A 21,329-nucleotide genomic window follows, 5' to 3' on the forward strand; every position below is an offset into this window, starting at 1 on the left:
GTCCATCCCCGCAACTTCGGCGATCGAGGATCAGCCTGTTCTTTTTTGACGAGGAGGAGATCAGCACGGAGATTTTGACGAGGTAGAGAGCCCACGGTCGTACTCAAGTGAGACTGCCGGGAACGAGCAGACAGGGGGGGAGCACAAGTTTAACAGGTAAGCACAGGGGTCTGGAGAATCATCCGCATTTATCCAGGCAAGCATGAATACAGACGGCTTGGCATTCAATCCCCCTGCCCCTTGCCTTCATTGCTGCAGCTGCACCTCCGGGAGGAACCTCAAAGGGGTCAAGCAGACCTGGAAAGGGGTCCATCAGCCAGCCAGCCAGCTACCAAGTTCTTTTGACGGCTCCGACAGGGCATTCATTCATTGGGCCTGCTCTCAATCAAAGTGGCCCATCACTCATACGTGACAAATCCCATTTAGCGTTGGCCATGGAGGCGGGCCTTCCCACGTTGCTGGGGATCTCTCGGATCTGTCGTGTCTGCGTTCGGCAGGATATAAGAGAGAGTCGCGATGATCACTCTTCTTCTTCTTCTTCTTCTTCTTCCCCAAGCTCGTCCTTCGCAAGAGTAGCAACTCGCATCTGCTCTCCTGTCGGGTATTCACTCTTTGCAAACACAACCCATACTCGTGTACATATTTCCCCGAACAAGAGAACATGCGTCTCCTCAAGGCCTTCTCGATCGGCGCCTGCATCTTGGGCGTCGTCGAGGCCGTCCCCCGCCACACCCACAGGCTTGCCACGAGGCAGGTCACCAATCTCCGGGACGAGTATGACTTTGTCGTCATTGGTGGTGGTACCGCCGGCTTGACCGTCGCCGACCGTGTTTCGGCTGCCTTCCCCAGTAGTGAGTCGTGATCACATCTTTCTGACTTTGCCATGTAGTCTAGACTGCGAGCTGACATGGATGCTCCCCCGTACCAGAGACCGTCCTGGTCATCGAGTATGGCAAGATCGAGGGGACCGTCGGTTACTACGACCCGCCCGAGGATGGCCGTGGTGCCAGCCGCCTGGTCATCAGCTCCCCTCCTGTTGCCAGCGTCAACAACCGCGCTGCCACCGTCATCCTAGGGATGACGGTTGGTGGAGGATCCGCCGTCAATGGTCAGTTCTTGGACCGTGGTTCCAGGCACGACTACGACGAGTGGGCGCGTCTTGCTAGCCCTCAGTTCGACGACAGCCCTGACAAGTGGGACTGGGAGAACTTTGGCCCCGCGTTCAAGAAGGCGAGTCTCTTTCTAGTCTCCCCTGATCCTGAGTCGTCTTCTTCCCCTTGCTAACAATGCCATCAGTCCCTGTTCCTCACCGAGCCCAGCGATGAGCTCGTCCAGGAGCACGGCTACACTTGGGATACCTCTGCCTACACCGGCGACTCAATCGAGGCCTCTTTCCCGCCCTTCCAGTGGCCCATTCAGCGTATGTGTTGTTGCGTTCCCCAGTCTGATACACTGGTTGATGACAAAGACACTGACGTTTCTCTCCAGAGATTGCGCATCGGGCGTACGATGAGTTTGGCCTGGAGACACCTTTGAGCTGCGACAACGGGGACAAGCATGGTGTCTGCTGGGTCCCTTCGGCTCAGAACTCGGAGACTGTCGAGCGATCCCACGCCGGCGTCGGTCACTACACCAGGATCGCGGACTCGCGCTCCAACCTCGATCTCCTCGTCGAGCACAAGGTCACGCGCCTCATCGTCGACAAGGACGACAAGGCCCCTCCCGCCATTGAGTTCCGCCCCGTCGCCGGTGGTGAAGTCCAGACCATTCGCCCCAAGCGCGAGGTCGTCCTGTCGGCCGGTGCCATCCACACGCCCCAGATTCTCCAGCGCAGTGGCGTCGCCTCCGCCGAGTACCTCGAGTCGGAGGGCATTGAGCTCGTCCAGGATCTCCCCGGTGTCGGCCAGAACTTCCAGGACCACTGCGGCACCCCCATGACCTACTCGTACGATGCTCCTCTCCCCAACGAGGCCGAGGTCATCAACAACGCAACCTACGCGGCTGAGGCCGTCGCCCAGTTCCGTGAGCGTCCCGCGCGTGGCCCTTACACCCTCGCCATGGGCAACACGGCCGCATACGCTGCCCTCCAGAACGTCACACCCGAGTGGGAGCAGATTGTCATCAACATCCGTGCCCAGATCGAGGACCGCTCTGCCCTCCAGTATCTTCCCGCCAGCGCCACTGAGACCGTCCAGGAGGGCTACCTCGCGCAGCTCGAGATTATCGCACAGGCTCTGGAGCACCCAGAGCACCCAATCCTCGAGATGCCCTTCCACACGGGCCCAGCGATGGCCTTTCTCCTGAAACCGCTCAGCCGCGGCTCTGTTGTCTTGAACTCGTCTGACCACGATGCCACCCCTGTTGTCAACTACGCCACCGGTGCCAACCCGATCGACCTCGACATCATGGCCACCTACGTCGACTACTTCCGCAGGCTCTACGCCACCGACACGTGGCAGGAGCTTGGCGCCGTCGAGGTCGCCCCCGGTGCCAACGTCACGGAGCACGACGCCCTCATCGAGTACGTCAAAGACACCGTCATCCAGTCGCTCATGCACCCCTGCTGCACGGCTGCGATGCTTCCTCGCGAGAAGGGCGGCGTCGTCGATGCGAGCCTCTCCGTCTACGGCATCTCGGGTCTTCGTGTTGCGGACTGCTCCATCATCCCTACTGTCCCTGCTGCCCACACGACCACCACGGCGTACGCTATTGGTGAGAAGGTACGTGGTCCCTGGCTTCCCCTTGTTTCTACCCTTGGAAGGTTGTTGTTACTGACAGGACTGCAGGCTGCTGAGATTATCATCAGGCGGTGGAAGAAGGGTTGCAAGCATTAGAAGCTCAGTGTCGTCGTGTATGACCTGGAAGACCATTGCCATCACTGTTCGGATCGGGGCTATCATTGTGTTCATACTCACTGCCATTCTTACATTCGTGTTCTTTATTCGCTGTGCTGAGGGCGACTTCTTGATCGACATACCGTACTCACCTGACAGCGCTGGTGTGTCTGGCTAGGCGATAACCCTGTCAGGAGTGCCCTTGGGCTTTATAACAAATCAGTATCTGCGCACAGCTCGGCTGCCACACCGAAGTGATCAGCAGTACCTCGCACTCAGCACGGACAATAGAATTGGTAATGCGCCGGAGCATATCGAGCAATGGCGCGATCACCGTCAGTGGCACGATCCTGGTCCAAGCACGACGCCGCGTCAACACTAGAAAGGCGCGCAGGAACAATGGGCTTGGGTTGGTATCGCCCCAAGTCCCACACTTCAGTGCTCGCTTCCGTACATTCGGACGGTGACTCGGCCGTGACCGACGACATGTCTCGGGGATGTTGGTTAGCTGGATGAGGTGACCGGTCACCATCGTGGCCGTTTTCGCGCGCCCGCAAGTGAAGTTGAGCCATTCTCCACAGGTAGCAGACACGGACAATAGCCACGCCTTACAAATAACGCTGCTGGAGCCAGGGGGGGGGGGGCGCACGCCCATGTACGTATATACTTACGTACGCGTACTATCAGAGGAGCCCAGCCAAGCTTTAGTGTTAACGCAAGATTGCCGGTAATAACAATCAGGACCAAGACGACAAATATGATATATTTTTCCCATTCTGGCGTCCCACTTTACTCCGGCGGGCGGCCTACTATTGCATAGCAGGTTTTCATATACATCGTAAAGTCATTTCATTCCCACGGCATCTCGGCCGCTCTCACAAGGACGGCAAACCCTGCCGTCGCTCATCGACCGTACTGTATGCCCAATCCCATGTGGTTCTGTGGCGTCGATCCACTCTCCACGCGGCTCCTCTTGGGTGGGCTTCCTTGCTCGGGTCGTGGCTCTTCGATGGTCTCCTGGCTGCTCCCGTACTTGCGCTTGTCCCCATCATTTCTCACATTGGAAAAGAGTTTGGACTGCAACCGCGCAGACTGCTCCACGGCGCTGGGCGTCCCATCACGGGACATGGCCTGCCGCATCTCGTAGCTGTCGCGGGGGTCACGTCGTAGCATCTCCGTCGCCGCCAGGCTGGCCTGGCTTCCGTAGGCGCTGGAGCCGTCCTCGCCCCGACTCACTTGGAGGCTCCCACCGAGCACCCCCGCGGACGTGAATGACCGTACAGCTTGTCGCGCTAGTTCCTCGTTGTCGTCGGCTGAAATCGTGCTCTCCCTGGATTTCCTGCGCTCAGTTCTGGGGGTCGGCGATCCACGATCATATAGTCTTGGGGCATACCGGTGGTTATAGGGCTCTGTCTGGGGAACCAGGTTGGCCGAGGGCAGCAGCCCAGCATAGGGGCCACGCGGCCGCTGCATGGGCGTGGTTGGCAGGGACGACATGGACTGTGCATTCCGCTGGTGTTTCCCGCCGTGACGCGAGTTGGACCGGTTCGTCAAGAACGGGGTCGAGGGCGCGCTGTTGTTGTCCTGGCTGAGGACCTCCAAAAGTGTGGTCAGTTTGTTGTTGTTGCTGCCGCTGTCGTCTCGCTCGAGACCGCCGCGCTGGCCACCTCGGTGGGCGCCGCGGCTCTGTACCGGCGATGCTGGATTCTGTCGAGGTGTCGTGGCTCCATGAAAGATCCCCCCTGGACTCCTCAGCTTGTTCATGTGTTCACGATTCTCCCTTATGCGGTTGAGTAACTGATGTCTCTCCTCGATGAGGGACATGACCTCCTCATCTTTCTGTCCGATGATCCTCTTTGCATTCTTCAGTCGGCGTTCCAGCGCTTCGATCTCAAGAAGCGCCTCTTCGTGAGCCGCCTTGAGCTCCATGAACTTTGTTTGCACAGCCTCTGAGAAGGCACTGAGCTCACGCTTGGCCTGCCGTGAGTGCTCCGCCGTCCTAAGGGCGTCAATCTCCTTGCGTAGCATGTCCAGCTCCACATCAGCCCGGTTCGCATCTTCCGATGCCTGAAGGCTCAGCAAGTTGTACTGCAATCTGTGGTGGGCCGTCTCCATCTTCAGCTTCTGGTGGTCTGCAATGCAGGTCTGCAGCATGGCCCGAAGTTCATCTGCCGAGCTCTCGCGCACCTGCCGGGGCGAGGGCGGCACAAAGTCCGTAATGTCCCTCTCACGCACATTGTTGAGAATCGTAGCAGGGGGAGACACAAGGTTTGATTCCTGGGACTGTGTGATGGGTTGTCTAGCGCGTCGGCTGTGGCCATTGACATGGCTGCTGCCGGAAGGCCCAACTTGGGTCGAGGGGGGTGGTGTCAGCGAGGACCGGATGATGGTTGTGGCTGCTCTGTCATCGTTGACCTCGGTCCGGAACGAGTCGTTCACGTCGTTGACCGGTGATGCTGGCACCTCGGTGGAGGGTAGTGTCACCTGGGAGAGCTCGTAAGGGCCGACTTCTTGGGGCGTCGATGGTTCAATGGGCGACCCGATGCCGTCAATGGCCACGCCATTTGGGCGCTTGCTGTCGGACTCGGAGTCCGAATACATGTTGTATACAAAGTTGCTCGAACAGGGGCCGTACCGTGGGTAGGGGTAGCAGCTATCGATCGCGTTCCAAATCGTCTGTCGGTACCCAGACACTTGACGTCAAGGGGCGATCCGCACGCAAGACAGAGCGCATGTGTCGACGCGTCGCTGAGCGGTCTGGTCTAGCAGGTGTAAGTATAGGCAAGGAAATTCGAGCGAGCGTCATGTAGCAGAGAGGTTTTTGGAAAAGCGACGCGACCGTGGACGGGGCCAGAGGGTCAGTAATAGTGGTAGATCGCCAAAAGCTAACGACGTTAATGTGGTGGTTGCCCGGCAGAGAAACTGGAGAGGCTGGGCGTGAGGACGCGCTAGTCCGTAAACGGACACGGTGAGGCAGCTTGGCGTCGGTGTGCACAATATCTCCAATGTCCTCACGTGCGCAATTCGACGACTGGGAGCGTGTCTCTTCCCTGGGAGCGTGTCTCTTCCCTGGGAGCGTGTCTCTTCCCTCCCCTCCCTTTGAGCAAGTGATGAAGCGAATGACTGAATGGTAATATTTTTGAATATCCAGAATCAATACAACGGGTATCTTCGCGCAATACTCACACAGTTGTGGCAGCCAACTTTTCCAATGCCACAAATTAAGAAACCCTGACGCAGCCCTGATGATCCATAAAGGCTGATCACTCTTTTATTATACGCACCCAAACCATAAACGCCGCTGAACAGTAGACTGAAGCTTATTCGACGTCGCTTGAGGCTTCATCGCCATCGTCCCCTTTCCATTCAGCCTTCTCCGCAAGAGGGACGCGGCCGCGAAGCCACCTCAGGGTCGACTCGGTGCCTCGCTCGAGCACATTCCATCGAGGGACTTTGAACCGATTGCCCATGACATCGAGCTTCTCCAGACCCCCAGAACCCCCGAGGAGACCAAGGCGAGGGTTGAGCCGTGAAATATCGTTGCTGGAAACATCGACAATCCTGAGCCCCTTGATTGTCTCCGGCTCCAGGTCAGTGATTTGATTGTTGGAAGCCAGGAGTACTTTTAACAAAGGGAAAGCTCCAGTCAGTGTCTTTGGTAGCCCATTGACCCTGTTCAGACAAACATCAAGCTTCTCCAGTTGAGGTGCGTTCAAATGTCGCACCAATGGCTCGAGCCCCGTGATGCGGTTAGAGGCCAGGTTCAACTCCCTCAGCGCCGGAAAGTCTATGCTCTCCGCCAGGTAGGTCTCTCCAACAAACTGATTGTTTGAGAGAGACAGGATCGACAGTGTTTCGGCAAAGAAGCTCAAAGAATCCGGCAAGGAAGTAAAAAGGTTGTAGTGCAGCATGACTTGTTTGATCCGGTGCTCGGCTGCCACTTTGGAGCAAACAACTGGTTGGAGCGATGACGAGTCGGTCCTGGACCGATCGAGGACGCCCCCCGACTTGACAGGCCAGACCTCCTTGGACAGCGTACGTGAGCGCGAGCGTAGGCTCGATACCGTCTGCGACCGGGACCGTGCTGGAGAATGAGGCGCTGAGGTCGGGGGCGTAGCAAAGTTATCGTCGAGGCTGTCCTCGTCCTCGTCGCCATATCTTGCGTCTCGCTGTTCCAACCTTTCCTGAGCCCGCATTTCGGCCTTTGCGTCGGCCAGGAAGCCAGGCACGCCAGGCGGAACATCAGAATCAGCCTCTTGGTGTGGGTATGGAGGCGGCGGTTCCAGCCTGGCTGCCAAAGCATCCTTGAGCTCATCCGTGGCGAGTGACACGAACTTCTTGTCCCGCAGAGGGTTGCCGCTGAGTCGGATCATGGTCAAGTTGTCCATGCGAGCAATTTCAGGCGGTACGACCCGGATATCGTTACCAGAGAAATCAGCATGTCGAAGCTTTTCGAGCGTTGTGAAACTATTGGGTATCCCCGAAATGCTGTTCTCATCGACCGTCAATGTGAGCAAATTTGTCCACGTGGTCATGTCTGGCAAGCCTTGCAAACGGTTGGCGGACAGGGACAGTGCGTGCAATACCGGCAGATCGATCGCGGCGCCCAGGGGTACCAACCGGGTCAGCTGGTTCACGGATGCATCTAATGTCTGCAGCTGGGGTAGTCTATCCACAGGATCCTCAATGAGGGTGCCCGCGAGCTTGTTCTTGCGCAGGAGAAGTTCGGTCAACGGCAACTGGGCCAGCTGACTGAACGAGAGGGACTCGATGCTGTTTTCGCTCAGGTTCAATATTCGCAGTCGGGTCATCTTCTCGAGGCCTCGAGGCAGCGCAGACACGTTGTTACCGTGCATGTCTAGTATCTCCAAAGATGTGAGGTTGCTTAATTCGGGCGCCAAAGGCCCGTAGAACAGGTTCTTGGCCAGCTTGAGATCTCTCAGGGATGTCATTTGAGCAATCGTGTCGAGGCAATTGTTTTGGAGGCGATTGGAAGACTGCGACCGTTCAGCTAGTGTTTTTTTTTCCGTGACGACGTTTTCAAACTTACCAAGTTCAGTGATGTCAGATTCGCCAGTCGCCTGAACCCGAGGGGAACGTTGACCAAGAGATTGCCATGGAGGTCCATTGTTTCAAGCCCTCCGAACATGCTTCCTGCGCTATCCTCCTCGCTGGCGAAGCTGCTGGGGTCGGAGTCGGGGAAGATGAAATCGTCAAGCTTTTCAAACTCATTGTCCGCCGCCACGAAGCGTGTCAAATCAACACTTTCAGCCCAGTTACCGCCACTGGCGCCAACGCTTTCAAGGTCGTACATTTTCATCACCTCCACGGGAATCTCCTTTAGACTCAAGGCGGCGATGTTCAAGCGGCCTGTGCTCCTTGCGGCACCGATTCTCTGTTGCAAGACCCTCTGAGACGCGGTCTCGCCCTTTTTTAGATTGAAGGGGTCTTCGTGTGCGACACCAAAGTCGAACCCATCGTCACTGGGCACAATTGGTTCTTCTGTCTGAGCCTCCAGAGCCTGCGCCGAGATGGACTGTCTCATAGCCTCCCGTTTTGCAGCCTTTGCTTTCGCGATTTGATCTCTTAGTGCAGCTGATGACTTGCGAGCCGAGCTCGCTTTCTCGCTCTCATCTGGGCTGACCTTGCTGTTAGCCGCTCCCAAATCAATGGCTGGTAAAGAAGGCTTTCTGTATAGGGAGCCTGCAGATGGTTTGGGCTTCAGCGGCCGACTGGCCACGGTCTTGGCACCTGTCTTGGGAGGCAACATGCCATAATTCTTCCTGGCGGTAGTTGGCGTAGAGTTCGTGGTTGTGGTCGCGCCAGTCTGGGGCAGCTTTGAAGTTGATCCCAAGGAGGCTCTTGACGTAGTCTTGCGCAGTACGGGCGTTTTTGGTGTTTGCAGACCTGAAGACCTAGCCCGTGGCGTGCCATCAAGGGTGGAGAGCGGTGCGTGGTATGTTGAGGTCGACCCTCGGAAGTTGGGCTCTTGTTGATAGCCAAGACGTGACCCGGGCCGACTGGCAGCGCTCGGTGGTCGATTGGAGCCGTCTGAGTTGTAGCTCGACCCCGGTCTCGATGCGGTGCTACCTGCCCTGGATCGCGAGCGATTTCGCTCGAAAAAAGCTGACGGTTTCCTGCTCACAGCTGGAGAAGAAGGAATGTTGGCCAACGTTTCCATTGTCCGCTCAGAGAGGGATTGTCCGGGCTTGAAAGGCGTTGATACTGTCGGAAATTCAGTCACGCTGTCCTCCATTTCAACAGCGTCTTCGTTCAGTCCAGAGAGTGGCGTATCCGAGAAAGATTCTGAAGGCCGTCGTGTCAATGTCAGCCGTCGCCGGAACAGCACTCCGTCTGGTTCCGCCGGCTTGCGATCCGCCTGCTCCTTGGCGAGCGTGTCCATTTGGGCCATACTCGTGCGACGAGACAAAGGGGTGGCACTATTTCTGCCGCCATTGTAGCTGCCTGTCGTACCTTGCACAGGTTTGGCAAGAGAGAGCCTAGAGGGTCGACTTTGCGATAACTGGTCGCGCGATACCGAAGCTCGCAACCTAGGTGTAGCCCCTTGTCCAAGCCCGGTCCCCGTCCCAGTCCCAGTGCGCAACTGGTCCCTTGAGATAGAGTTTCGCAGTTTCGGCGTTCTCAGCCCAGTATTCGCATCGCTCAATGTATCCCTCGGTCCAATTAGACTATCCCTTGACGGCGAGGGTCGAATGACAGAGCTGGGTCGAGGGATCGTGGAGGCGGGTTTCGGAATGCTTGAGGTCGGTCTCGCCTGGGGAAGCTTCGACGGCCGTGGAAGCCCAGTTGTGCGTTTCGGTGTCTCGTCCATGGCGAAAGAGGTATCAGTCGTCGCGGGGCGGCGAATAGACATAACCAGTCGCGCCTAGTTCCGGGAGCTAGCCAGATGCACGACTCGTGGCGTGAGTGAGCGCGGACGCTGGTGTGCAGGCTGATAAACAAATGTAGAACAAAGATGGGGGCATCGATAATGGCATGTTCACGGTTCCATTGGGGCTAAAGCTTCTGGAATGCGATGAAGGATTAAGCTGGAGAAGTTGAACGTCGAGTATGGAGGTGGAAATCCACGGACAGCCTGGCTAACCCCTGATACTGCGAACTTTACGATGCGCCTTCCCAGATTTGACTGCAGCTGTGTGGGGTCAACCACCAACCACAAGGACGGACATAAAACATTAGACATTTAGCAGCATGGAACGTGGAATAATATCAGTTAAGATGAGTGCTTTAATTTGTCAAGTACCCCAGCCCCTGGCCAACCACCCGCGCTACCTTATGTAGCAACCGCCCGACACCAAAACAAACGATTCATTAATCATCAACGCACGGAGGTCAGTCATCAGCCATCGCACCAACAAGTCACTATGATTCCGCCGTCAAGTTTTCGTTACTCGTAATCATCCAGGCGAAGTTCAAGATCCGTATCATCATAGTCTGAATCATCCAAGTCGTCCTGTACAATAAATCCATCCAGGGAATCAAAATCGCTGCCGTTGTCCAGTGCCTCGCTCTCCTCGCCCCCCGATGAATCCAGGACAATGGGATTATCTCTGTCGTTTGCCGACATGTCTAGCTGCTCGAAACTGCTGCTCTGGCCGCCCGAGGCACGTATCGATCTTGTCTGAACCCGTAGGCGGCCGCCGCGCGCGGGCTGTACTGACGGAAGCCGCAGTGTTTCTTGACGCTCGCTGCTAGACAACACGCAGCTCGTTCCATTGGAGTGGTGGTGGTTTGCAGTCTTTGCAGTGCTAGGCTTCTTCATCTGAGCAGATTGAGCGCCCTGAGGAATATCCTGCTTCTGATTGTGCGTGGTCGGGGCTGCCTGCTTGGACTTTGCCGGATGAACAGCTTTGCCCCCTCTCCAGTCGCGCAGGACACCAACAATCTCAGGGTGGACCAGCTGTCTCGCTTGCGGGCGCTGCATGCTTTTCTGATTCCTCTTGAGCAGTGTGTCATAGTCGGTGTATTTGTGTCGAACGTGAGCCGTGACCGCCAGCCGGACCTTGGAGGCCATGTCGCGCGTGCCTGTGCGCCCAACCCTCCCACTGCGCTTCTTCAATGTATGCTGGAGGATCGTTCCGAGGCTATCTTCTGGGATCTTGGGGAAGTCTTTGAGGATTGCTTCCTTTAATGCCGCTTCGGTTGCCCCATCGCGCCTCTCAACAGCGGCACGTCGCGTCCCCCTGGTTTCCTTGTCCTGCTGATGAACTTTGCTGATGATGTCGTGTGGTGCCCGGAGCCCAACACTCTTGTTCCCATCTTTGACGACGTACAGTTTCCTGCCGGACGCATGTGTCAATCGACGGCAGCTCCCTGTTTTGTAAGGGTTGCCCTTGGCAAGAAATCCGTAGCCTTTTGGCTTTTGGCTTTTGACATCAACCTCACATTCCGAGGCAGCCATTGTGATACTCGAGGCGATCACAGAGGTGAGCTATATTTGAGAGAGAGGCGCCGCGCCACTTTATATCCGGGCAAAGTTGTTTAGATGCGGCGTTGTGATTCTTTGGTGCACCTTGGCTTTGTTTTATGATCGGGAGTGAATATGAACGTCGTCTGATCGAGGTGGCAGTTGATTAGATCTACCCTACAATCATCTCGCCTGCTCTCATTGCCACAAGCAGTTAACAATTAGGAACTCACAGGAGAAGACTTAAAGTACCGGTGCATTTTCAGAGTGTTATCAAGGCTCTAGAAATAATTTTTCAATCCCTGCCGTCCCGAGAAACGAGCAGTCCTTCGGGAGTCTTAGTCCTTCATCCTTAATGTATGTGCACGAACCAACATCAACCCATTGTCATTTCAACTAACTTTCAACGCCAACTCGTCCGACTCGAAAGTACCCAAAAACGCATCTGCACTATCAGAGGGATTGTCAAGCGAGGCATCGCTAATGTCGTCCTTCGCCTTCGGCCAGACTGCTCTCCACTCGCCCTTCAACAACGCCGTCGGGGTGTCACCCAGCGTCTCCTTGGGCACCATCACAGGCTTCACCTCAATCTCGCTCATTTTGCTCTCCCCGGCTGCAAACTCAACCAAGTGGTCCCTCGTTGGAGGCCAGATCCTGCGGAACTGCACAGTTGCCAGTTCCAGCGGCGTATCTTTGCCAGAGGGCGTGAGCGACAGCAAGCCAAGGGCGAACGCAGCCTGATCGAGTGGCGAGTCGTATGTCAGGATACTGACGGTGTAGTCATTGGTGTTGGTGACAGTCGCCTTCACAGTGATAGGCCACTCGGTGGAAGACTGCTCGATCGACACCTTCAAACCCTCCAGAGGGTTGGGCGAAACGCGCTGGCTCATCCCGACTGGCTGCGTGCCAAACGCTCGAAAAAGAACGACAACAGCAACGAAGAATAGAACGCCCGTGAATATCCTGGGACCTGTGCAGGCGCGTGAGGGACTCATGGGGCTAGTGACGAGACCTGTCGCGTTGAGGGAGCGGGGATCAACGTATTCGTCAGAAAAGCGTAGAGAAATCACACAAAGGGCTGTTCGAGGTCGCAATGGCGCCTGTTTATACCATTCCATTCAAGGCAGCCACCTGCCTTACTTACCTCATCGGGACCAATTCGAGGTTGTAATACAGTACTTCTTATCCTCCTGCCTTACCGGGCCTAAGTTCCTAACCCCGCAACAGGCAGTACCGTGCCCTTATCTGACCTTTAGATCCATCGAATCGGCAGACCACGAAGCCGAGACCACCTTCTCAGTCGGGCAACTATTAGGACGACGTAGCACCAGTCACGGGTCAGCATGTGCTCCAATACTGGCGACATCACACAAGGGCAGGCAACCCAAGTCCAAAATCATGTGGTCATAACGTCGTTACTATCCAACATCTCCATCCCAGTCCCTTGTACTATGCCTAAGAATAAAATAGTAGGCACATCCTCCTCTTCCTATAGGCCCATCGAGAAACGCCCCCCAAAGTCAGCCTTCTCGAAACACTAGTCTTCTTTACACGCGGATAGTCCCTGGTCCTAGGTAATGGTACCCAGCATGGCCCGGACAATCTTTGGCGGCGGACCTACAGCAAGGAAGATAAACACGTCAGCCGCCTGTACTGATTGCGAAGCGCTGTCCCACCCGGGGCGGTATGGAAAAGGGAGGGGTGAATAAATGTGCTTCATGACCGCTTGGGGACGCTGAGACTTAACCGACCCTTCTTGTCCTTTTCGATGCGCGGTGGCTTCGAATGGTGGATGACCTTTTCGACCTGCTCCTCGTAGAGCACCAGTTCCCCGTTGGGCAAGCGCTCAGCGCGTACGAGCTCGCGGCCCCCGACGGGACCAGTGCTGTGCTTGGGGCGATGGGCGAGCTCGCGTTCCAGAGCTCGGATTTCGGAGCGGATCTCCCGGCCTCCGCGAGAGCGCGAGCGAGAACGAGAGCGCTCCGCGAGGGCAAGGGGCCCCACAGGCATGGGAGCCGAGGCCTCATGATGGTGATGGTGGTGATAGGAGTCCCAGCTCGAGGTAGTGGATGTGCGAGAGGGAGAGTAGTCGCGGGCTGGCGGAGGCCCAGCGTCGACAATCACAGGAGCCGGGGCTGGGTTTGCGACCGGAGCTGGCGCCGGCGTCGGCGGAGGAGGTGCCGCAACAACCACAGGCTCAGGGGCCGGCGCGGGTGCAGGTGTCGGGGGAACGACCGTCGCAGGCGCTGGAGGTGGCGGTGCGGGAGCGGGAGCGGGCGCGGCTGGAGTGGGAGGTGGTACGAAGATAGGATCGTCTCTACGATCTTCAACGAGGTTTCCAGCGGATGAGCGGGCTGCCGCCACTTCCATTTCACCTAGAGGCCATTGTAAGCATGTCATTCATCTCACCGCAACCAAGAATAAGGGATCTCACTCTTCTTGTACTCTTCGCTTAACTTGAGCAGCTCATCAATGTTGTCCTGACCAAGAGCCTTTTGCACGATGAGGGTGTTGCCCTCTTCAGTGAAGGGATAGCCAATGTCGATGAGAGCGCGCTTGGACACGAGACGCGCGGGGATTCTTGTCTTGCCCTTCTTGGGGTATTCACTCTTGATAGTGGTGCCACCGCTGCTGCTGGATGATCTCGAAGTGGTAGTTGACGTGGGAGAGCTGCTGCGGCGAGTACGTGTGCGTGTAGACCGGGTTGTGGCCGGGGATGTATCTCGCCTGTCGCGGCGGACGTACTCCCGCTCACGCACGCGGTCAGGGTAAGGGCGGTAGTGCTCATCGCCATAGTAGTCTGGCTCAGCAACCTTGATATCGTCGTAGTATGGGTCGTCATACCGCCTGGGAGGTGGGAGAGCCTTTGTCTTGGTCTTTGGGAGGGGTATATCGGTGTAAGGTGGCGCGCGGTACTCGTCCCGTGGATCTCGCGGGGCGACGTCTTCACGACGCGCAGGTGGTGGGTACTCCTCGCGTTGGTCGTAGAATTTGCGCATGGGTCGACGATCATACGTATCTAGAGACGACTGGCGGCGGAGGAAGGCAGGGCGTTGCGGCGAGCGATCTCGTCGATACTCCCGCTCCCTCTCCATGACGGGAGGAGCTCTGCGCTCATACTCCGGGGCGTATTCGCGGCGAGGGACATGTCGAGGCTCATCCTCGTAATACCGGCGCTCACGAACAATGTCGTCGTCATAAGACCTAGGGTTTCGGCGCTCATAACGGTCATCGTAATAGTCGTCCCTGGGACGTCCTCCACCCCTCATGTAGTGCCTGTCGTCGTCGTCGTAGCGAGGGCGATCCTGCTCATAATCGAAGCGATCACGGTCCCAGCGCTCGGGTCCTCTAGTCGACATTGTGCTGGTCGTCTTATGATGAAAAAAAGTCGGCGGAGTTGTTTGAAAGAGTGACTTCTCGGGGGCTCTCGCTACACACTTGGGATTTGAAAGTACAGCAGTGGGTTGGCAGATGATGGGCGACGACCGATGACGTGTGTCGCAACCCCACTTCCAGGTAGTATTTTGGTAGACAGACCAGTCAGTGGCTGATTGTTGAGGTGACTTGAGAGCAGAGTGGCTGATGACACCTCTGGACGATGTCACGAACTGCAGGGCCCTCGACGGCTATTGGACCGTATTCTCGTGTTCGCAAGGACTGGGCTTGAGTCGAGATTGTGTTCACTAAGAGAAGTCTATGGAGAAAGGTTGGGAAGAAGGAGAATTACGACTTCTAGGAACCAGGCTTCAATTTAACAACAGGAAACCGAGAGAAGCGCGCTCGCTCGCTCGCTCGCACTGACCTCATTCTGCCTCCTCGCGACATGGACTGGGCACTGAAGCAGCGAGGCTACTGAATATAGCAGGGCGCAGCTGGGTTTGCTTGGGACGCTTGACCATCTCCTCGACGCCCAACTGGTGGGCCAAGACCAGGCATTGACGGCCTTGTCCGGGACAGGGGTGGTTGGAGTTGGCTGTGGAGATTCTGGATGCTAAGGGCTGATAGTGCAGTGGGGGTTTTGCAGGCAACAGGTCTAGCAGATCCTAACCGCGCTTTCGTGTCCAAAGCAACCGTCAGCAAGCCCTGCCAGCCCGTTGACTGGGGCATCCTCGCTGCGACCACAACGACGAAGACCTTTGCCAAAGCGCACAATCTGTCGATTATAATTGCGAATGTAAAGTCTCGGGCATCGAGATCGGCTCATTGGGCGCTCTCGAGTACGCGAGCCCCTCTCTCTTGTTTCTTCTCACCTGAGACCACGCCACGAGGCAAAGCTGCGAAGGGAGCTCTGACCAGAACATCGGCCACGCAGCGTCAATGTAGACGATGACGAGGCCGTAAGCAGCGAGCGATGCTTTCCCAGCTCAGAATAGGACAAGCCGTTACGCAGACCGCATATTGTACACTTTAACCACTCGCAAAAAGACGCGATGTCGTCGCGAGAGGAAGTCCTAATAACCTCATAACCTGGGACCACCCCCAGGACCACCCGTGGGTGACTGGTCAAATAACGCATCGAAAAGTCTCCGCTTACCCATGTCCCCGCCGCGCCGCCACTCGCTATTCGTGGCCCTGTGGAGAGGCAACACTGAGTCGACTGGCAAGTAGTCTGGCCAGGGTGAGCTTTTGCGTGCCAACGGTATGTCGGCGATGGCCACCAGCGTCGCGGAGTTATCCTCAAGGCTTCAATTTGAAGCCCAATGGACCAGGCAAGGAACTCGCATGGCGGCACGCTTTCAAGTTATCACCAACCTAAATCGGCTACTTCCACTACGTAAGTAGCGCACAACGCCATATGCGGGGGATGTAGAATCACGCGCGTTGTTGGTACCTCGGCAACCCTTGAGAGTTCAGACCTACTAAAAGCACTGAGGCAGACTCGACCATTAGCATGTTCGCGATTTCAGTCTCGATCTACCGCCAACATGTCATCCTCATGGGCAACTGTCGTGGCCATCTATGATCCTCATGTCATTGACGTGGTCGGCACTCAGCTCATCCAACTCGTCTTTTGGTGGCTGCCTTGCACCTTGTTCGTGCTCCTCGATACCCTAGCCCCGAGCTTTTCCGCAAGGCACAAGATCCAACCGGCGCCCAAACAGCCAAGCAGCGCAGACGTCAAGCACGCTGCCTGGGTCTCCGTTCAGAACCAGGGGATTGTCCTTGCTCTTCAAGTATTACTGGCCGTCTTGGCTGTGCTAGCGAATCGACCACCGGCGCTCCAGGTCACTGCTAGCTTTCCGAGCTTGAGAGACTTTAGCCAGGACTTCCTCATCTGCCTCCTTGCTCGTGAGGCCCTGTTTTACTACTCTCACCGGATCCTGCATACCCGGTCTCTGTATGCGGCCATCCACAAGTTCCACCATCGATTCACAGCACCTGTGTCGTTTGCTTCACAGTATGCCCATCCTATCGAGCATGTCATGGCCAATACATTGCCGATTGCACTTCCACCGCTGCTCTTGCGCACGCACATCCTCACAATGTGGACATTCCTCGCTTGGCAACTTGTAGAGACGGCCACCGTGCACAGCGGCTTCGACTTTTTACATGGCGCGGCACGGAAACATGACCGACATCACGAGAGGTTCAACGTCTACTTTGGGGGGCTTGGACTGCTAGATTGGATCCATGGTACAGGCGAAATGAGAAGCAGCAAGATCGAATAACGGGGGTATATTGCTTTGCGTACAACCTGAAGCAAATCATAACACTCTCATTTCCCATTTACATTCTCACTTCATCAATACAAGCGCTGTTCGAGTGCCCGGCCCTCCTGTCTTTTCTTAGCTGGTCTTCTTCTGCGCCAGCTTCTGCCCCTGAGCTGTGTTTCGCATGTACAAGAAAGCGACCAGGGCACCGATGGACAGGATAACAATGTTTCCTTGGTCTTGTCAGCAACGAAGTGACACGAGGGATTGCTTGACACATACCAACAATGAACTTTCCGACCCCGGTGCTGATGTCGACGAATCCGCCCAAGACGTCGCCAACAAGGGACAAGATGCCGACGACAAAGTTGTACGCGGCGAGGAAAACACTGTGCACAACAGAGTAGGCTGCACAAAAGACGGAGGACACAAGCTCGTAGATGGACGCGAAGAAGTCCGAGACTGCAGTGGTGATGGCCATGGTGTAGTTGTTAATACGGGTGATGGCAGATGGGAGGGTAGGGTTCTTTGTGACGGAATGTGAGTTGGCGAGCTAGAAGAAGTTCTTGGCAGTGAATGGAAAGCAATATGAATTTGGCTCCTTTTAAATATTTCTTCACAACCGTGATGCGCAAACAGGATCTAGATCCCAATGGACTGGTTTGTCTCATTGTGAAGTGACGTCGCCATGACTAACTGACGTCATTGTCACAGTACATGAAAGTTGCTGACAGCCTTGCTGGACAGTCTCTTCTTGCGCCGAGTGCAGCTCACGATATTGTACGTTTTGAAGGATATTGGGAAGCATGGGAGCAGTGTCTCGTCTTGGGGTCAAGTTCACCGCGAGGTGGAGCTGCGACATCGATTCACGCCGCGCTGCTTCTTGTGGAAACTCCGTACTCGGCAGACGGCATTTGCTTCGGAGGGGGAAGGCGGCGTGTGTCTGGATTTTCACTAGCGAGAACTAAGTAAGTACGTAGGCATTCGTTCGTAATGCAGAGTTCGTTAGCTTCAGTAATACAGGTTAAAATCCGATTCTTCCCCGAATCTCAGTTATGTAGTTGGTTGACTGATAGCGGACTGGCCCACTGGATTCATAAGTTGTCCCTGGCTGCCGGGTGCTTGTCCGCGTACCACCTCGCGTTGCCAAGGGTAAAATCTCTAGCTTCTACGGATACAGTAGCCTTCTGCCTCTCGCGATCTCACCCAGATGCCCACCGCCCGCATGCCACTTGGCAGCCGCGCCAAGGGCGGCGAGACCGACATGGACCGCCCACCAGGGAAGCTTCGCCATCGAGCACTACTACACATAGAACCCAGAGCAGAAGCGGGAAGGGGCGCATTCCAGCACCAACAATACCTACCTAGGTAAGGCACGGTATCATTCAGTCTTGGGGAGCCTGGGTCGTTTCTCCAGCCCGGTCTGTCCCCTGCGCACCCAGCTAGACGTCTGGACCCCTATTATTTCCCCGAGCCCTCGAGCCCTCCATTGCTGACGGAGGGGTTTCATCCTCGTGCAGGCTCCCGACGTTCAACGCCAAGCGTCAATCGGAAACTGCGCTGCAGGCCGTCTCTGGGGACATCATTACGTGTCCCACCTCTTACCATCGTCGTTGATGCACAGGCGCGTACCATCGTTTTTTCCACTCAATATCCATCCAGCCCATTCTATCACTTGTCGCCATTCGCTTTAATTGCCCACCGGGTACCGCATCCCTGCGCCACCTCCTCGATAGCCTCAATCGCCAGCGCCGACTGCCCCTGTTTTGCAACTCTGTCGTTCGCCTCGCCAACGCGGCGAGCCGAATCGTCCAAGACTCTCGGGCCAGAAACATCATCACATAAAACCAAGCTTCAGAATACTTGCCCATCATGGCACCGTTCTCGCAGACGGAGAAGTTTTTCATCGCGCACTGCGCGATGCTCGTTGTAACATTGGTGACAGCAGCAGTCGTAGGGTTTTCGATGTTTTGGCTGGCGCGACGACGAAAGGACCCAGCGCGAGCATGCCTCATCTGGGCGAAATTCGCTGTTGTTTTCTTCATCCTGTATGCTTCTAACGACCCCCGTCTTCTCGAGATGGTATCGCTGACCCGGTTAGGTTTTGCTTTACTGAATTCTGCGCCGACGCCGTATGGATAGCCTTCTCTCGAGTCACACGGACAGCGCACGAAGATGGATTTATCACGAAAGACGAATACGACATGCTGGCGGCACTACGCCAAGCTAGCCTCGAGCTCTCGGCTGTTTCGCGCTTCACCGACAGCGTCCTCCTTATCTTTTGCTGGATGACCGTGATCCTTTTAGGGGTTGGTGTCAATGTTGTACGAACTGGCGAGCCAGCTCGGCTTGACAAGCCCATGAAGATTGGCTCGTTTGCCTTGGCGGGCGTCCTGGGAGCATTGGCGATTGCGGAATGGGGTATCAAGATCCAGGCGTATGTGTCATTCGAAACGGACACGTACGATCTGGAAGAGGAAGTTGGCTATTCTAGCTACCTGCTCAACTTCGCGACTAAGCTGGACTTTTCGTTCATTGTGATCGCGTGGGCGCTCAGCATAGCGACGCTGGTGCGTTCGACGATGATCTGGCTACCAAGCCGGGTAGACAAGCGGTTAGACTGGGTAGGTTCTCCCACGTGTTTTATCGGGCCATGACACTAACCTGCTAGTCTTTGTTGTTCTTGATGCTCTGCTGCGGCGCATTGCTCTTCCGAACGACGTATGATCTCATCTATCAGCTCAAGTTCGTCGACTTTAACGATATCCAACATGCCCCCCCGGAACCAGCCTACATTGAGCTGATTGAGATTGTCTTTCATACATGGTCAATCTTCACCATTGTCGTCATGTTGCTTGTCTTGGGAGCAAAGAAGCGCGGTGGATTGTGGTCAACACAGCAACCATTCTTGCAAAACTCGGAAGCCGGAGACAGTCAGGACATTCCTCTAGAGGATATAAATGTCGATCCGCCAGCGTACTCCGCTGCTCCGGGCTCCAATAATAGACCCCCAGCTGGCGCCGTGCCGCCTGCAGGTATCGAAGCGGCGGCGGCACATCCGAATCCAAGGCTAGCTGGACCAGAACCCTGGCAGCAGGCTGCACCACAGAATGAGCCCGCCGATGATGACCTTGTAGATGGTCTCGGTCTCGGCAGTGCATCATCACACTACCGACCACCTGTGCCTCAGGATGACGGCTACAATTCTGGCATCGTAGCCCCTATGTTACCGGCAGAGGCGGAGGCAGGGCCCGCCGGCGGATACGGGATGGGGATATCGTCGCAGCCACCGCCCGAGCACGAAGAAGTCATGGGGTTGAACCACCAGGCTGACGGCAGGCCGCCGATCTCTGAGCCTTTACCGTACCCGGAGAAGAACTAAACAAGCGGGAACAAGGGTTCTCTTTTCGTGTTGCGTGTTTTCACAGCGAGGGTTTAAGAAGCACATACACTGGCGTTTGTCATGATACCAATGTTTGTCAGCTGCTCTATTGGTGTTCTGCTTCTATGTTTATAGGTTGAGGTAATAACAAATGCGGGCTGGATTAATCCAATTCTTCGGCGTACTTTGCGGGCGCCATAAAGGGGCCTTCCTCCCCCAAGGTGCCAGCGACATATCTGGATGCGTCAGTGCGAGGCCGTCCTATCGAGGAATGCGTTTTTGCGAGTACGTACTTGGTGTGGCTCCCGCGAGCAGCGAGCTGTCCCTTGCTGTTCTTGAATATGATGGTCGTGTACGCCAATGTCTTGCCAACTTGTCGCGGTGGTTAGCCAAGGGTAACACGGGTCACGAAGGCCGCTTACTCTTGTCACAGATGGCAGTGCCGGTGAGCATATCGCCGGCCTTGCCTCCAGGGCTCAGATATGACACTTGATTCGGTTAGCTTGAGTGATACAGCGTTTCCGTGGAGTGTTTTCTTGCCGTTGAGATCCGTCGTGACGCCTGTCGCGAAGCGTCCCGTCGATGCTACGGCCAGTGAGCCGCCCAGGTCGACCATGGCTGCGAGTGTGCCGCCATGGATGGTCTGTAGGCGATTCTGGGTCTCGTCAGTTCATCCTGTGCGAGGCATTGCGGTACCTAGGCCAGGCCCACCGTGTGATTCTGGTGAATGTCCAGTTCGAAATCGACCCGGCCATTAGACGCGTCTGTGATGCGAAAACGCTGCGCAGTTTAGTCCCAGGCCTTCGGACGCGAGTCGTAATATTGAGGTACGTACGTTGGCTCCGAGAAGGCTTCCATTGGTCAGCATTCTGTGTTTCGGCGAGGCATTGGGACTCACGTCGGCTCGAGGCCAGACTCCTTCATGAACGCGCGGAGCACCTATGGTCGGGTCAACCTCGCAGCTCAATATACACTGTCACAGGTGTCCTGACGGTCTGTGTAAATAATTTTGGAGACAGGCGCTTCGACATGAT

At 56.1% G+C, this 21,329-nt stretch overlaps 9 protein-coding genes across 9 annotated transcripts; 3 read left to right on the forward strand and 6 right to left on the reverse strand.

Annotated features, from left to right (window-relative positions):
* Nucleotides 1–661: 661 nt before the first annotated feature.
* Nucleotides 662–2,834, forward strand: J7T54_006610 (GMC oxidoreductase; the record flags this gene model as incomplete). Its single annotated transcript, XM_051503060.1, has 5 exons — nucleotides 662–851; nucleotides 929–1,245; nucleotides 1,297–1,420; nucleotides 1,489–2,720; nucleotides 2,787–2,834. The coding sequence occupies 5 exons, from the start codon at nucleotides 662–664 to the stop codon at nucleotides 2,832–2,834; spliced, it is 1,911 nt and encodes a 636-aa protein (XP_051365421.1).
* Nucleotides 2,835–3,737: 903 nt separating this feature from the next.
* J7T54_006611 (uncharacterized protein) lies at nucleotides 3,738–5,435 on the reverse strand (the record flags this gene model as incomplete). The annotated part of the gene is made up of 1 exon (XM_051503061.1): nucleotides 3,738–5,435. The coding sequence occupies one exon, from the start codon at nucleotides 5,433–5,435 to the stop codon at nucleotides 3,738–3,740; it is 1,698 nt and encodes a 565-aa protein (XP_051365422.1).
* Nucleotides 5,436–6,154: 719 nt separating this feature from the next.
* J7T54_006612 (Leucine-rich repeat-containing protein-like protein) lies at nucleotides 6,155–9,237 on the reverse strand (the record flags this gene model as incomplete). The annotated part of the gene is made up of 2 exons (XM_051503062.1): nucleotides 6,155–7,831; nucleotides 7,885–9,237. 2 exons carry the CDS (start codon nucleotides 9,235–9,237, stop codon nucleotides 6,155–6,157), a joined length of 3,030 nt encoding a protein of 1,009 aa, XP_051365423.1.
* A 1,005-nt stretch (nucleotides 9,238–10,242) lies between these two features.
* J7T54_006613 (uncharacterized protein) lies at nucleotides 10,243–12,257 on the reverse strand (the record flags this gene model as incomplete). Its single annotated transcript, XM_051503063.1, has 2 exons — nucleotides 10,243–11,207; nucleotides 11,696–12,257. 2 exons carry the CDS (start codon nucleotides 12,255–12,257, stop codon nucleotides 10,243–10,245), a joined length of 1,527 nt encoding a protein of 508 aa, XP_051365424.1.
* A 721-nt stretch (nucleotides 12,258–12,978) lies between these two features.
* J7T54_006614 (uncharacterized protein) lies at nucleotides 12,979–14,621 on the reverse strand (the record flags this gene model as incomplete). Its single annotated transcript, XM_051503064.1, has 2 exons — nucleotides 12,979–13,637; nucleotides 13,697–14,621. The coding sequence occupies 2 exons, from the start codon at nucleotides 14,619–14,621 to the stop codon at nucleotides 12,979–12,981; spliced, it is 1,584 nt and encodes a 527-aa protein (XP_051365425.1).
* A 1,566-nt stretch (nucleotides 14,622–16,187) lies between these two features.
* J7T54_006615 (Fatty acid hydroxylase domain-containing protein-like protein) lies at nucleotides 16,188–16,931 on the forward strand (the record flags this gene model as incomplete). Its single annotated transcript, XM_051503065.1, has 1 exon — nucleotides 16,188–16,931. The coding sequence occupies one exon, from the start codon at nucleotides 16,188–16,190 to the stop codon at nucleotides 16,929–16,931; it is 744 nt and encodes a 247-aa protein (XP_051365426.1).
* A 117-nt stretch (nucleotides 16,932–17,048) lies between these two features.
* On the reverse strand, nucleotides 17,049–17,394 carry J7T54_006616 (uncharacterized protein; the record flags this gene model as incomplete). Its single annotated transcript, XM_051503066.1, has 2 exons — nucleotides 17,049–17,146; nucleotides 17,196–17,394. 2 exons carry the CDS (start codon nucleotides 17,392–17,394, stop codon nucleotides 17,049–17,051), a joined length of 297 nt encoding a protein of 98 aa, XP_051365427.1.
* Nucleotides 17,395–19,117: 1,723 nt separating this feature from the next.
* J7T54_006617 (uncharacterized protein) lies at nucleotides 19,118–20,295 on the forward strand (the record flags this gene model as incomplete). The annotated part of the gene is made up of 2 exons (XM_051503067.1): nucleotides 19,118–19,537; nucleotides 19,585–20,295. 2 exons carry the CDS (start codon nucleotides 19,118–19,120, stop codon nucleotides 20,293–20,295), a joined length of 1,131 nt encoding a protein of 376 aa, XP_051365428.1.
* Nucleotides 20,296–20,458: 163 nt separating this feature from the next.
* On the reverse strand, nucleotides 20,459–21,219 carry J7T54_006618 (uncharacterized protein; the record flags this gene model as incomplete). Its single annotated transcript, XM_051503068.1, has 7 exons — nucleotides 20,459–20,531; nucleotides 20,589–20,667; nucleotides 20,718–20,757; nucleotides 20,810–20,938; nucleotides 21,007–21,075; nucleotides 21,131–21,146; nucleotides 21,194–21,219. The coding sequence occupies 7 exons, from the start codon at nucleotides 21,217–21,219 to the stop codon at nucleotides 20,459–20,461; spliced, it is 432 nt and encodes a 143-aa protein (XP_051365429.1).
* Nucleotides 21,220–21,329: the final 110 nt, after the last annotated feature.

This window comes from Emericellopsis cladophorae, assembly GCF_022114955.1.
Source record: "Emericellopsis cladophorae strain MUM 19.33 chromosome Unknown NODE_4_length_1054762_cov_117_872525, whole genome shotgun sequence".
Taxonomy (NCBI): Eukaryota; Fungi; Ascomycota; class Sordariomycetes; order Hypocreales; family Bionectriaceae; genus Emericellopsis; species Emericellopsis cladophorae.